We start from the raw sequence: 15,195 nt of genomic DNA, 5'->3' as shown, positions 1-15,195 counted from the left end.
TACGTCCAAGTCTTGAAAATAACAATGAAGAATTTTTACAGAAGATCGTTTCAGGTTTATGGGAACGAATTCGATCGCCAGATAGCAGCATGCATGAACACGTCCGAGACGTTATTGCGGGTAGTTCGAAACAACTGTGTATTGGCTTCCAGGAAAGACGGCTGTGATCATATGGGCCCGAATATTACAACAACTGAGGAAGAGGGGAGTCCATATTTGCACCCTTTCCGACATGGTTATAGTTATTGCCAAATGAGTGAACAATGTATGATATAAGGTTTCCCAGTGTCAAAGAAAGGGATCAACGCAGTGTTGATAGTAACAAAACGGGCACTGGACCCTCCACTGTTGGGTGTCGTGAATATGGTAGGCCCGGAAGCAACTCCGATGTGAGAACCCTCCATCTTAAAGAAAAAAAAAATATAACGTTCTCCGCGGCTGTAAATTTCATATCTGCGCAAGATTTACGTCCTTCCATGTGCAATCACTCCAGTCACGTAACGGAGTTGCGTCACTGCTTGTGAAAAGAAATATGAACTACGCAACCGGCAGCAGATACCGAGTTTTTGTTTTCTTTCTTAAATTATGGATGGTGTTGCCAGGATACACAGAAATACATGGAACACGCAGAAACGATGCACTTGCAGTAGACAGTAGCGAAGAAGCGTTCGTGTATGATGTAGTGTGTATGATGTACTGCACTTCTCCCGCATCCGTCCTGCGCATATGCTCAACATCTTGTCACAATAATCAATCTAGATAAATTTCAACAATCCGATTATTTTATTCGTTTTAATGAACTTTTTAGTGTTTGAATATTCAAACAATTACGGACGAAATTTCAAAACGAATTTCTTTCATTATTGCACTAACACAAACTGTAAAACTCAAACCCATCATTCTCTGTAATTTTATTCAGAAAAAAAATTTAGCAATTCGTCTTTCTTCATTGCAAAATGGAAATTCATTAAAATTTATACAAAAACGAAATAAAGGTATGCATAAAATCATAAAATAAGTTTTTTCATTATTATTTTCTATATTGTGTTTAAAATTTTCCCCGTTGGGGAGGGGTGGAAAACCCGCGACTAGGGCACGTCTGATTAGCTGTTTTATTATTATTATTATTATTATTATTATTATTATTATTATTATTATTATTATTATTATTATTATTATTATTATTATACATTGGCATCAAGATACACTGACAACCTTGTACGGTGACGGTCACTGCAGTGTCCCCGTTCGAAAGCTACAATTTAAAGCACTGTTTTTCGTTGAGTGACGGACACTTAAGAGATGCTTGAGACAGTTGCGCGAGAGCGATCATTGACAGCAACTGCGATGTCCTCGTACGAAAGCTCCAATTTGAAACAATACAATGCTTTACAAGCAGTGACGCAACTCAGTGACATTATTCGGTGACATCGTATGAAAGAGTGGTTATATTTAGTAAAGAAGCATAAGACTAGAGTTCATATGCTCCGTCTCTCACATATCACGGAGAAGACGAACAGTCGAAAGTTGTACGATCATCATCTTGCAAGGGACATGTACACGTTTCTAGTGATTGTGGAAGAGGTACGAATGTATTTGTCGGAATATCATAACAAACAGCGTCATCTTCAATCAAGCCCGGTAATTCTAGAGGCTGTTCTGACTAGGTACGTGACTATGCGGAAAGTGTTCCACGCCGCTTTATGGTTGTTGGTAGTTTCTGCTATAATGCAAACTTAACGTTATGCAAGGTGGACAAAAATGTTACAATTAATGCAGCGTATTAGTAAACGAGTATTTACTATTGAGTTCTAAAACACTGCCTTTGGGATAAAAATCAATATGGAAAAGCAATACTTACTTTGTTGATGGAGCTCTTCAAGTTCGTACTTCACAGCCTTGAAAAAACATCTGGACAAATCTTTCGCTTGGTCCGTCTCTTCTTCTTCATCCCAATTTTCTTCACTTGCCTTCGTTGCAGCCCACTGTTGCAGGTCTTGCAATAAACCATCACTCTGGCAACAGAATCAATATTTAGCTTTAATATCACATTTTACAAGTTTTCCTATTCTTTCTTTATAAATTTTACAGCAAATTTACGTATGCATTTTTCGACTTCAGTTTTATCACTTAAGTGGTACAGAAAAGTTAGCGTTCCTACTACCTTACTGTTGTTGATTATTTGAAGTTTAAAATTCCTTTTCAGCCCCTGGGCTATGCCAAATGCGATTCTACAGTGTAATGTAAAATCGTAGTGCTTCCACAACCTTTCGCACTAGAAGTATGAAGCAGTAACCATTTAATCAGGACGACCGTAATTTTTTAAAACATGATTTTAATGGAAAAATCCAAATACCCGGCATAAATTATCAAACACACTTTAAAATATAGGAAAAAGAAAAACTAACTTGTTCTGGTGGTTATCACTTCATACTGAGTACTCTAGTGGTATATTCAAAGTTAATTTGAGCACCTTGTGGAAGCACAATGAAAATACATTAACATTAAACTTTAGATGTCAATAAAATCGAATCATAATATGACGCATTGTCGTTAATTATTTCCTATACACTGAAGTGCTAGACATGAGATAGGGGTATGGAATTCCTGACATCGCGGGAATATCAAAGAAAGAAAAAAAATCGAACAGCGCGAACAGTTGAAGTTGTGTCAGTCAAATTTCTGTGAGCACAGTGAAACGTCCTGTTCGTGATGGCAATCCGGCGGAAACCATCGACTTTTCAGCACAGAACTATAGTTGGTACTATACGAATGAGACATTTGATTTCGAGAGTCGTCCAGACATTGAACTTTTCTCGCTCCACAGTGTCAAAGCTGGACCGTGAGTACCATACTAGATTCATTATGACTCATCAGAATCAACGCAGTAGCCGCCCACATGTAGTGAATGACAGCACGTATCAATGTAAGACAAATCAACTCATGTTATGGTTCGAACTGCAACCAGAGGTCAGTGCAGCGCAATTTGGTCTCCAAAGGTCATAGCAGTCACAGACTGCGCTAACCATCGGCATCGCCAACTTACGTGGCTTGGGCCTTAGATAATAGGCAACGTGTAGAATGATCAAATGAGTCACGTTTCCAGTGGTAAGTGCGGATGGTAGGGTGGAGGTGTGACGCAAATAACATGAGATCATGGGCCCAACTTGTCGACAAGGCACTGCAAGCTTGTGGTGGCTGCGTAATAATGATTTGATGGCAAGGTTTGGTCCTCTGGTCCACCTGAACCGGTCATCTCTATGTTCAGTTGCTTGGTGACGATCTCCAGCTTTTTATGAACTTGCCATAGAATTTTCCATAATGACAATGCACCGGGCCGCAATAGTGGACTGGTTTAAGGAACATTCTGGTCACTTCCAACTCATGTTGCCTAATCTCCGGACATAAACCCTATCTCAAGCACATGTGGGATATCACTAAATGGGCTATTCTAATCCTCCACCTGCAACCACCACCAAGACCAATCGAGGCTGTACTGCTGAACATCCCTCCAGCGAACTACAAGCGACTTGTCGCGTCCTTTCCACGTCGAGTTGGCCTGAAAGCAATTATGTGAGGTACCATCCCGGCATTTGCCTAGTGTGAATGAGGAAAGCCCGGAAAACCTCGCTCAAGATAACTGGCTTCAAAAAGTTTTTATACTTTTTCGACTATGTGTCGACACTGGGAATCGAACCCGGAACCGCTCGCACCAAAGGCGAAAGCGATAGCGATTACATTACGCAGAGCCACTAATAATGGTTCACGTCACACGACCAAAACATTGCTGGCCTTCTATCGGTGTATAATAGAGCTGCAACTCTTCTTACTGCTATTCCGTTCGAGAATATTTCCATTAAGAGTCTAGATGCTAGTCCATGCATTACTATGCCTACGGACTTATTAAACGACACCTTTCATCACGTCGGATTCACATGGTAAATGGTCTCTGGAAAGTCTGCAAGCAGAAATGGCACAATATAATCCTGCAACGAAGTCTGCTGCCTGAAAACTTTTGATATCGTGCAATGGTCCATACCAATGGTCATTACATCGATGATACTCAATGATGGAGGTGGAATATCTTAGGTAAGCAACAATTTCAATTTGTTCGGATAGGAACGGTTTCTCTACTTTCTTGAAAAATGTACAATTCTAAAACTTTCACACTCACACAGCACAGAGATTAAAATAAGAAGTAACGTATTACTTACAACCCGAGAAACCGATGCGATACAGTCTTTCGACGCTCCTTCTTCCGGGGATGAGACATTTCGGTCTTCGGAACCATGAGGGGAACTACTTGCACTAGATAAATGAGCCATACATTCATCTTGGGCGTCACCAACCAAAGTTCTAGAAAGAAAGATCACATGATAGAAAAACATACTAGAATTATAAAACAACGCTCACTGTACTTGATTCTTGTGTTATTTAATGGAGTTAAATTGAAAACTAATACATATACGATTGCTTATACGAGCATCTGATTTCTAAAAATAAAAAGTTCAGATCAAGTAGCTAATTTAGAAATCGTCAAAAAAACAAAACAAAAAAGTTGCAATTGCACAAGCAATGCGAATGTGAAAAAGAACGCAAATAATTGCTTGCAATATCACGAACTACTACTATTATTATTAAATTTCCTTCAATACAGCCTTGATCGATCTGTTATGCAGCTATTTTCTTGGAAAAAATAATCCTTTACATGTTGTAGTTACTATTCCAATCGATCTTACGAAAGCTTAACAGGTTAACAAGTATTCAAACCGGCAGAACGAAAGAAAGAGTACTGAAACCAGAAGTGAGCAAATCCATGAGCTCTAACCTTAACTCATACTCATCACTATATAGGTTAAGCTTGAAGTCTTGAAATACTTTCACTTTTCGGAGTCATAATGTGGAATGAAGCGGAGAATCATCTTGGTTGAAGGGACTTGAGGAAGCTGGCCTAGATATACAGTTGTTTCGTATCTTGTCAGCTGTTATAACTATCAAGAATACACGAATATATGAGAGTAAACCCACTAATCAGTGGGGCATGAGAGCTTGAAAGTTTGTACACATGTTCTCTCTCAAATTTAAGCTGTGAAAAATATAAGGTTCGACGAAATTCAAGCCCTCACGAAAAGTTAGCAGGGATATGGTGGACGTGGAATTTTCTATCAGTTCTGCGAAATCGTTGGGCGCAGGAACTTCAATGTTCTCCTTACATCGTAGACCAACCAGGGTGGCAAACTTTTCGATTCAGTGATCTAATTCTGTCTGGGAAAATCATTTGCGATCTACCACAGCCTTTTGGAGATCTACCTATGTGGAATTGCCATTGGCACTGCACTTAGATTTTCCTTAATTTACTTGTAGGAGGGAAGTCGGGGTTACTTTTCTTCTTTTGCGAAGTGGAGTAATGACTTTTCAAATTGCCTTCCTTTATCAAAGCAACACAAGTGTTGCACAACAAAGATTTTATCTTTTGTTATAACAAAGAGAAAAAAAATCATTTTCCCATTCTTCATGAGAATGGTATATTGTCGGTCTTTTATTCGAAATCATTTTACTTCAATAGAAACTTGGTTTTTTAAAAAATGCGATTGGTATATACGATTTCTTTTCAAATAATATCACTTCCTTCTTCAAAGTTTCGCAATCTAACTGATACTCTGAGGGGATCAAAATGAAAATGAAATCTTTCAGTTTAACGTCCCTTAGCCTTATGCTCTTAAGGCTAACGGAGACGATGATTAAGGCGGCTCAATAATGACGGAAGAATCAGTGCAATGATAATGTGGGAGGAAACAAGTACTCCGAGAAAACCCATAGACACTATGTTGCCCATCTCAAACATACTTGGTTGGGGATCGAACCAGGAACCCCATGCGCCAAAGGTAAGCGCTCTACCACTGAGCTACCGCATTCCCTCAGCGGCGATCGACCAGCCGTCCTAGACAATGTGAATGACGGACTTTGCCGGAACCCGATATCCACACGCGCGCGAGGAATAATTCACATTTGCTTACCTTTCTTTTTTATTTTTTTGAAACCAATACGTACATCACACTTCGGCGTAACAGATACATATATTCTTATACCTTGTGGACTACTCATTTTCAACTACATGCTCTGCGACGTCATAGTTTGCTGCTCACATTCTCAGTAAACCGCAAAGAGAGAACAAAGAGCATAAATCAAATCTAGCGTTGATAAAGCCAATAGTGACAAACAAAAACACCGATGGTTTTACAGATACGCTGCACGTGAATCCCTGACTACTAGTACATTATCAGCATTTGGTTTATTTGTTCTCCTCCCCTTTCTTCCTCCTTTTTCTCAAATCGCAAAACCGTGCTTGAACGTCACACATCGCCCAGTTAGAAATTACTCTTCTAGACTACACGAGGGTATTTCCAAAAGTTACTGGACTGACAATGAAATGCCACTCCACTGATAAGCCACTGTTGGCAAATAACGCCATCTATCGAAGAAATAATGCATTATTTTCAATTGCCTTCCTGAGTTAGTTCGTCGGAGCCAGTCATTTCAATCAATTGCTCTCGGTTGAGCTCGCATACTGCATGACAATACTCCAGTCCACACGGCTATTGTTGCCACGGCTACAGCGCTAAATCTGGGCTGTAGGTTGAGTACTGAATCTTCTGGAAGTCAGTCTTTTAACTGGAAACCAGGAACCCTTCGCACCAGAAGATGATAGCTCAACCACGATGCCCACTTTTTAGATAGAAATGAAAGCGATTTAACTTGATTTCGATTTTGTTTTAAGTCATTTAGGGATGGCTTTGAGAAAATTCATTTCTAAAGGTCTGAGATGGAGTTTCTTACCCTGGGAATCGGCATTCCTCGGCGGGCGGGGATCAAGAAGTGAGGTGAAAAGGACAAATGTAATTAGAATTTGTTGAATTTATATTTTTGATAGACATATTTTTACTTCTATATTTAATGTCAAACTATTATTCCTACTTGAATATAAGGCTTACACACACACACATAAAAGTAGTGGACAATGAAACTAAAACACCTGCGTAAATAGCATAATATGTTCGCGAGGCTCACCAAAGCCATCTGGTAGTTTATATTGTACTTTTGACAACGAATCACGTATGCGTATCTTTGGTAGTCACTCCAGTAGAAGAGGTTTCTCAGGAAACATCAAATCATGTGTGTAGAGCATTATAATGGCGGACACATCCAATTTCAAAAGAGGGCAGATCGTAGGGGCACCTCTAATAGGTGCATGTGTGTCCAAAACTGCAACACTTTGTGACGACTCACGAGCTATAGTATCCGGGGTTGTGCGCGCATATGAACAGGAAGGACGAACCACATCAAAAATGAGCAACTGCAGGGGAAATCGAAAGTTTTCTGAAAGGAAAGTGAAGACATTGACTAGGACTGTTGCATGAAAACGGAAAACCACCGCATTGGCAATCACTGACGTAAATATACACCTCACAGAACCTGTGCGCACGAAAACAGTCTGTCGATTCCTGCATAACAACAACATCCATGGGAGGGTTGCGATACAGAAGCCTTTCCTCAGTAGTACAAATGCAGTCGATACCTGCATAAGGACATCATCCATGGGAGGGTTGCGATACCAGGGCTCATAGTGTGATTTGGTCTCTTGAAAATAGTTGAAAAGTGACCAAAAGCACACGAAAAAGTAATCAAGAAGTTAGCAAAATCTCATCATGTCCCTTTTTTTCTTTGTCAATTTCTCCATCACCTCTCTCTTTGTTGTTTCATCTTTTTTTCTTAACTTCTTTTTTGAGCTTCCTCCCTTCTTAGGGTTTCTAAGTATGCTTTGTAGTTACGGTAAGCAGACTTAGCAGATGTAAGAAGCTTCTGAGTAAGTGGAACCACTTCTAGCCTCTTTCCGAATTTCTTCATCCTAGACATTATATTTAACTTAGCACAGGGAGTTCTCAAAGTCATGAAATATTCATATTCATCACCTACTCTTAAGAAGAACATATACAAGCATAAGACAACACGAACAGGATAAACCACACAAACACACACACACACAAACACACACACACAACGTTGAGCGGAGCGTTAACTATTACGAGAGAAAACTAAAAGACTATTATGATAGAAGAATAGACACAGAAGGGTTCTCAACCCCAAGTTGAGAGCTTGAGCATCCACCAACCATCCACTGTGCTTTAGAAAGAATAAAAAGCTGAAGTGAGAATACAGCTGACTGTTTCACATGTGGCAGCAAGTATTGAAGCTTTCAGAAGAGTAATGAGTAACAAGTTTCTGCCTTTTTCCATTTATTTTCATATTTTTCTTAGAAAACTGCAAATGCAAAGCATAAATCACACGAAAAAGTCACTTTACCTCCCAAAAAAGGTAACTTTTAGTGGCAAATTAAAAAAAAAAAAAGTAACTTTTAGTTAAAAAAGTGACTCGCTATGAGCCTGCGATACAGAAGCCTTTCCTCAGTAGTACAAATGCCGTCGATACCTGCATAAGGACAACACCTATGGGAGGGTTGCGACACAATCCTTTCCTCAATAGTACAAATGCCGCAAAGCAGACTCAATAGTGCCAGAAGCATAAAACCAGGGCGTTGGATGACCTAAAACGTGTCATATTCTCGAATGAGTCCAGTTACACGGTTTCCCAAACAGGGAGAGTGTTCAACTGGAGAAGCCCCTCTGATGCATACAACTCAGACTGCCTGGTATCCACAGTCAAACATGAAGGCGGATCCGTGATGGTTTCGCATGCAATATTGTGGCAGACTTTGGGTCTCCTAATTGTTCTAGAGGGTCCTGTCACTGCCAAAGACAATAGGACCATTCTGGAGGACCACTTACACCTACACTTTTCCCGGATAATGGTGCAGTGTTCCAGGATGATAAGTGTCCCATTCACATTGCTAAACTTGTCACAGAGTGGTTCGATGAGCATGACGGTAAGGCTGAACATCTGCCATGGCCTGCTCAATCGCCCGATCTCAACATTATTGAGCCTGTATGGGATTTGTTCGAGTATCGAGTAAGGAAATGTTTCCCTCCACCACGTGCACATGCTGAAATTATCCCTGCGCTTCAAGAGGAATGACTGAAAATCCCTCTGCAAACGGTGCAAGATCTCAATCAATCCTTCCTAAGTCGTGTTACTGCTGTACTGGTCGCCAAAGGCGACCCAATACCTTATTAAATACAAATTATGCCTTTTTACCAAGCGTTTCAGTTTCAATGTTCACAACTGTAACTGACAAGCAATAATGATCAAAAAGCTGATTACAAACTGGAAATTACGTATGGAGGTTGCTGACAAGAGGATGTGATTAAAAAAAAAGAAGGGGGGCATTACACGAAAATAGGTTAAGAAAGCCTAGTCTAAGGATTTTGCACAAAAACTCTCATAAAGTGGTGTGAAGCTTCCGATGTTAGGAACAAGAAAGCTACTTAAGTAGGTCTCAACTTTGAGAAACGATTTTAGGACAAAAAAATTCATTTTATGAAGGTTAACTACTTTCTTATGATTTCAATGGAATAAGATGACTCAATGTTTCCAGGATGGAGGAGAACTCAATAATTTTGAACTTTGGCAGAAGTGATCTAATATGAACTTCTACAAAAATAATTTCTGATAGAGGTGAAAGAACGATATGGCTAACATTTTGCACGAACGAGGTAAAAATGAAATGAAATAAGAGTTTAATGTCCCACGATTATTATGCACCCAGGGTAAAGGAGACAATGATGATGAGAAATAAATGAAATGGTGGAATGAATAAAGTGGGAGGAAACGGGAGAACCCCAAGAAAACCCACGCACACTATGTTTGTCCGCTGCAAAGTTCACTTGGCGCGTGCTGGGATCGAACCAGGGATTCCACGCAGCAGAGGTGAAAGCTCTATTACCTAAGCCACTGTTGCCCCGTGAACGAGGTAAATCTACTGTCTTCGGATGCGAGGAAACGATCTGACTTGATCCTGACACAGGAAAAAGTCGTTCAGAGACAACTGATTATAGAGGAACTCAGCTATCTTTTCCATGCGCAAAGTCTCAGGGGTGACGTATGAATGACAACGTTTCTATTCTAGAAACCATTTCCTCGATTTCATTATTGTAAATGCTAGAGATTTCATTCACTATACAGAATTCATGTCAAATATTTTTATCAGAATTTCGTTTTCGAAACTTCTTAATATGAGTTACACACCATGAGTTAACACCAACTTTAACATGTATATAACGGGTAAAATTACACATTATTAATATATATAAATGTATTCAGTTTTCAATTCGCCGACACAAGAAGTTCTGCATCTAGTAGTACGGTTTTTAAACCTTTAATCTACAATTGTCAACCTTTAATCTTACGTAAGTACAGCACAACACTAAATTAACGTTAAGAAGCATAATACATTCAAAACGACACTAAGCAACGCACATTTAAAAGAAACTAAAGATCACTCCAACGATTACCTATCACTATCAGTCAAACTACTATCCTCACTAGCACTTTGGTCACTCTGTCCAGTCACATACTGATTACAATCGGGCATCGTTTCTACGTCTTCCACTCCCTCGTCTTCCAACTCCGACGCCGCCCTCACACTGTCACCGCCGGCTGACTGCGGTTCACTGGGATACGAAGTAGTTAACGTAAACGATGGCAACTCGGGCTTCGCTGTCGACGTACACGCCATCTGTTGATCCCCGCTGCAGGCTTCGTCTTTAGTCTTATTGTTCTCCGTGCCTTTGTTTTGGTTCATGTCGGCATTCAGAGGCGGAATCGAAAGCCTAGCCAACGTATCTGAATAAAAAAAGATAGAAAAGCAGGAATTAATTTCCACATATTACACTTCGAAACATGTTACATACGTTATAAATTTGGCTCTTAACCTTCCGATGGTAACAGGGGTTATACGTAACCCCAGCGAGAATATTTTTTCTCTATGTACCTGGACACTGCACTCAGCTTTCAGCGCCTTTGTGTATTTATGGGAAAAGAGAAAGCGTAGTTACTGCTGAAGTGTTCACGATGGAATTCTATTTGTCTACTGAGAAATAGAGCTGTTGGGGTGGTGGGTCACCCCTGTTACCATTCGTGTTATTAAAATTTTCTCGTGGAATATTAATATTTTTCTTGTATAACAGCTAGTGTCTCGGTGCCTGACCCACATTTTAAGGACTTTGTTAGGCCTCTGTGTTAGACGAAGAAACTGAGGTTAGTGCTGATGATATTTCTAGTCAGGAAAAGGATAATATTGAAGTGCAATCAGAGTCAGAGTCTCAAATATAGGCAGAAGATCCAAATAGTGAAATCGAGGAAGAGTCAGATAATATAGTAAAAGGTAAAGACGGACATGTTTGGTCCACTGTGCCTCCAAAACGTTTAAGGACCGCTGTTCGTAATATTGTGAACATTCCTCGTGCTTACTGCCAATATCAAAGCAATTCTGGGTATTGAGAACATCGATGATAATGATCCTCCTCAAACATTGTCTAAGCAAACACGATGTGTAATCTGTCCTCGTACAAGGGACAAAAAGATGAAAACAGCATGTTGCAAGTGTCTGTTACCCACATGCAGAGAGCGTAGAAGAGAAATTTACATTATTGTGTAATGATTTACGTGATACCGAAAAATCAATGCAGTGAGTGATACTGCACTTTAATATCAAAGTGTATTTTAAAAACATACTTGTATTACAAATTATAGTTATATAAACGTTAACACTGTAATCTGAGATTATTTGTATAAAAGTTATTTTTCATTTCAAGTGGGAATATTTAAAATGTAGTGTCATTTTGTACGTTGGGGGTTATGTGTAACCCCATGTTACCTATCTAAGGTGTTCAAATTATGTTACCATCGGAAGGTTAAGTGGTCAAATAATAATTACGCCAGCTTTTGATGTACAGTCTTATTAAAAAAAAAAATGGCCCTCTCCCCACTCACTTCTCTTCGGAAAGCCCCGTAATCAAATCAATATTTAAAACTAAATCAAACAAATATTGATAGTCTTGCACTAATCGAGATCTTTATTTAGAGCCACAGCATTTAAATTCTCTACGTACTGTTGCCAGAATATGGCCTTTTAAAGCAAGTGGTCAATATTTTTGACAAGACTGTACATAACCTCAATCACACGATTCAACACCCAGCGAAAAAACAACTTCTATTACGTCGCAAGACATACAAATGGGCCGTAATTCTCAAGTGCCTGCAGTTGGTAGAAGTATCTATAAAATATAATGAACACTAATAGTTATAGGCAACTTAAGCAGATTACACCGTCCGACAATTAAGTAATGAAACTGATTTTATCGTAACCAAACAAACAATGATAATGTAATAAAGCCTGTTTATTATTCAAAGTACACCCCCTTCCTGCGTCAATACAGCGAGAAGTAGAACGAACTCTGCAACTCAGTTTGTGGTATGTTCCGTAACGCCGTTGTCACAGCTGCTTCAATGTCTTCAACTTGTCAAAAAGTCGTCCTTTCAATGTTAACTTCAGTTTAGGGAACAGAAAATAGTCGCAGGGGTATATATATGAAGAACAGGGGGAGGGGGAGTGCTACACAGCACACCCACCCACCCACACACTTGTTTTTTGGCCAAATATTCCTGAACACGTACTGCCCGGTGAGTCATGGATAAGGAACCAACTACCTGCGGCTGAGTATTCAGGCCGAGCACGACAAATGCTTTTCATGAACGCTCCAAAACACTTAAATAAACCTGGGCATTTACTGTGTGACCTTCTAGTACAAATTCATGATGAATGATACCCTTACTGTCGTAGAAACACAGGAGCATTGTCTTCACTTTTGATTTCTGAAGGAGAAGTTTCTCCGTATCCCCACATTCCCATACTCTCCGCATCAAATCAACCGTCTCTCTGGCACTTTTACCCAATTTAACACAGAATTTGATATTCGCTCTCTGCTCTATGCTGCTAGCGTAACGAGGGCCTCTCAGTGACTGCTGGTAATAGCGTTATATTTCCCCTCATGCTTCCCGTGCGACAATGCGATGTTGCCAGATTGTAGAGAAAGGATTACTCTTTCGAACGCCCATATTGGTTTACGGATTGCATTCACTGCTTCGTCACAATAAAATCAGTCTCATTATTTAAGTCGGACGGTGTATATATATCATTATATATCTAAATAATATTTAGCCCAACTACAGTAGATGTGGATAGATTACCGGTGAAGCCAGTTTTCGATGTTAACCAAGCATCGGCAGACAAATGGGAAGCTGAAATATAATGAACCACAACATTCTTTAAGTTACCATTTAAAGCAAGCGACCTTACTTCAGAACCATATTGGTAAAATTAATTACTGATATCATACACTGGCATGATAGATGCTTATGGCGAAAAAGCAAGAACAGAAATAACAAGAAGTAATGGTTCTCCTATAGAAAAACTACTAGATTGAGTCTGGCGAGTGAAGTACCCAGCAGGATCTCGCAGAATGCAACGATTCCAAATTTTCGCACTCGAAGAACACACAGTATGTTGAAAAAGTGAGTGAACACAAATAAATAAATAAATAAATAAATAATGGGTTTCGAAAGCCAGAAATAACAATGAAGTCGATACGCCGAAAACTTATCAATCACAATAAAACCAGTATAACAGGTCCGTCGAGACAGAATCTATATAGTATAGTGTGCAATGTAACTAGAAAATACATTGAAAACTGGTCTACAGAGGTCCTGAAATCGTATTTGCGAGTCTCATGTCTAGAATACAAAGCAGGAATACTTTGCATATATATATATATATATATATAGGGTGTTAATAAACTATACCGACAAACTGTAATAGCTGATTCCTTACATCAAAATAAGAGAAAAAGTTCATATGGACCTGTGGGCAAAAGTGCATAGTTTCAGAGCTAGGGCTGTCCAAAATCGCGAAAAAGCCAAATTTCAAGAGGCCCTATTTCGAATTCCAGAAACTGCGGATGGTGGTCCTTATCAGCGTAAAGGAAGTCACGCATACGCAATCCAAAAATGCATATTTCATTAATGTTCAATGGGTGTACAGAGTATTCCATGCAGGGTGAAATTCCCAGACATGTCATCAACCGAATTGTGAGATATGCTCTGACTTGTGATTGGTCCAAAGTAGGCAAACGATAAGCCTTGATAGCAGTGAACACGGAATCGTTTGGCGCGATGTCGGAAGTGTTAAGGATAGTCAGCAGCACGGTCTCTCGTACTCGGGAAAACGCATGCTGCAATGTTTTCTTTCATTCACGCTTATTAATGAAGAAAACGTGAAATATACCATGACGAAATGCATCGCATCACACGTTATTCCGAACACAGAAAAACATGGAGCTGCAGGCTCCTAACACTTCTGACTTCCCTCCGAACCATTGGATGTCCATTGTTGTTAGGGTTTACCTCCTGCCTACTTTGGACCCTCCTTGAAATAAGGGTATATCTGAAAACTCTATTGAGAGCATATCTGAGAATTACACCCTGTAGGGAATATTCTGTATACCTATTGAAAATTGACGAAATATGCACTTTTGAATTGTGTATGCGTGGTTCCCTTTATGCTGATAAGGACCACTATCCAGTTTCTGGAATTCGAAATAGGGCCTCTTGAAATTTGTCTTTTTCGCGATTTTGGACAGCTCTAGCTCTGAAACTACGCACTTTTTGCCATAGGTCTATATGAACTTTTTTTCTTATTTTGTTGTAAGGAATCAGCTCTTACAGTTTGTCGGTATAGTTCATTAACACTATATATATCCGCAAAAAGTCCTGTATCAGTTTGAAGTTGGCACCTGGGTCCCCTTCACGGAATTTCCTGAGGGTCACCACAACAACACCACTTGATATGCTTTATCATCGTTTGTATCTCAGTTTTTGTTTCATCTCTCTATTCTCAGCCGTTTCTGATTTAGGCCTATAAGCACTGGACGTTTTATCTGATACAGGACCCCCTTTTTGCGGCCATTTTGAAAACGGTGCCCCAAATCGAAAATTGTTTCCTACAAAAGTTGTTTCGTTTTTCAAGTACTATTGAATGAGGTATGATTCAATATGTGTTCCCATTTGAAAATTTGAAGTTGGCCCCTGGGCTCCCTTGAAGGAGGGCCCTGGGGGTCTCCACGACAACACCATGTGATGCGCCCTATGACATTTTACTATCTCAGTTTTTGTTTCATCTTTTTA

At 39.7% G+C, this 15,195-nt stretch overlaps 1 protein-coding gene across 1 annotated transcript in view; it reads right to left on the bottom strand.

Annotated features, from left to right (window-relative positions):
- The window catches only part of LOC145662358 (ubiquitin carboxyl-terminal hydrolase 47-like), a gene marked incomplete in the record, with an annotated part of 33,523 nt that overhangs the window by 13,652 nt on the left and 4,676 nt on the right, over positions 1-15,195 (bottom strand). Inside the window, 3 exon segments of the mRNA XM_081727868.1 lie at positions 1,862-2,015; positions 4,215-4,356; positions 10,467-10,797. Of these exon segments, the coding sequence (XP_081583994.1) occupies positions 1,862-2,015; positions 4,215-4,356; positions 10,467-10,797 (627 nt within the window).

The sequence above is a fragment of the Thermobia domestica genome, chromosome 10 (assembly GCF_964235325.1).
Source record: "Thermobia domestica chromosome 10, izTheDome1.hap1.1, whole genome shotgun sequence".
Classification (NCBI taxonomy): domain Eukaryota; kingdom Metazoa; phylum Arthropoda; class Insecta; order Zygentoma; family Lepismatidae; genus Thermobia; species Thermobia domestica.
This window is presented reverse-complemented; position numbering and strand designations above follow the sequence as displayed.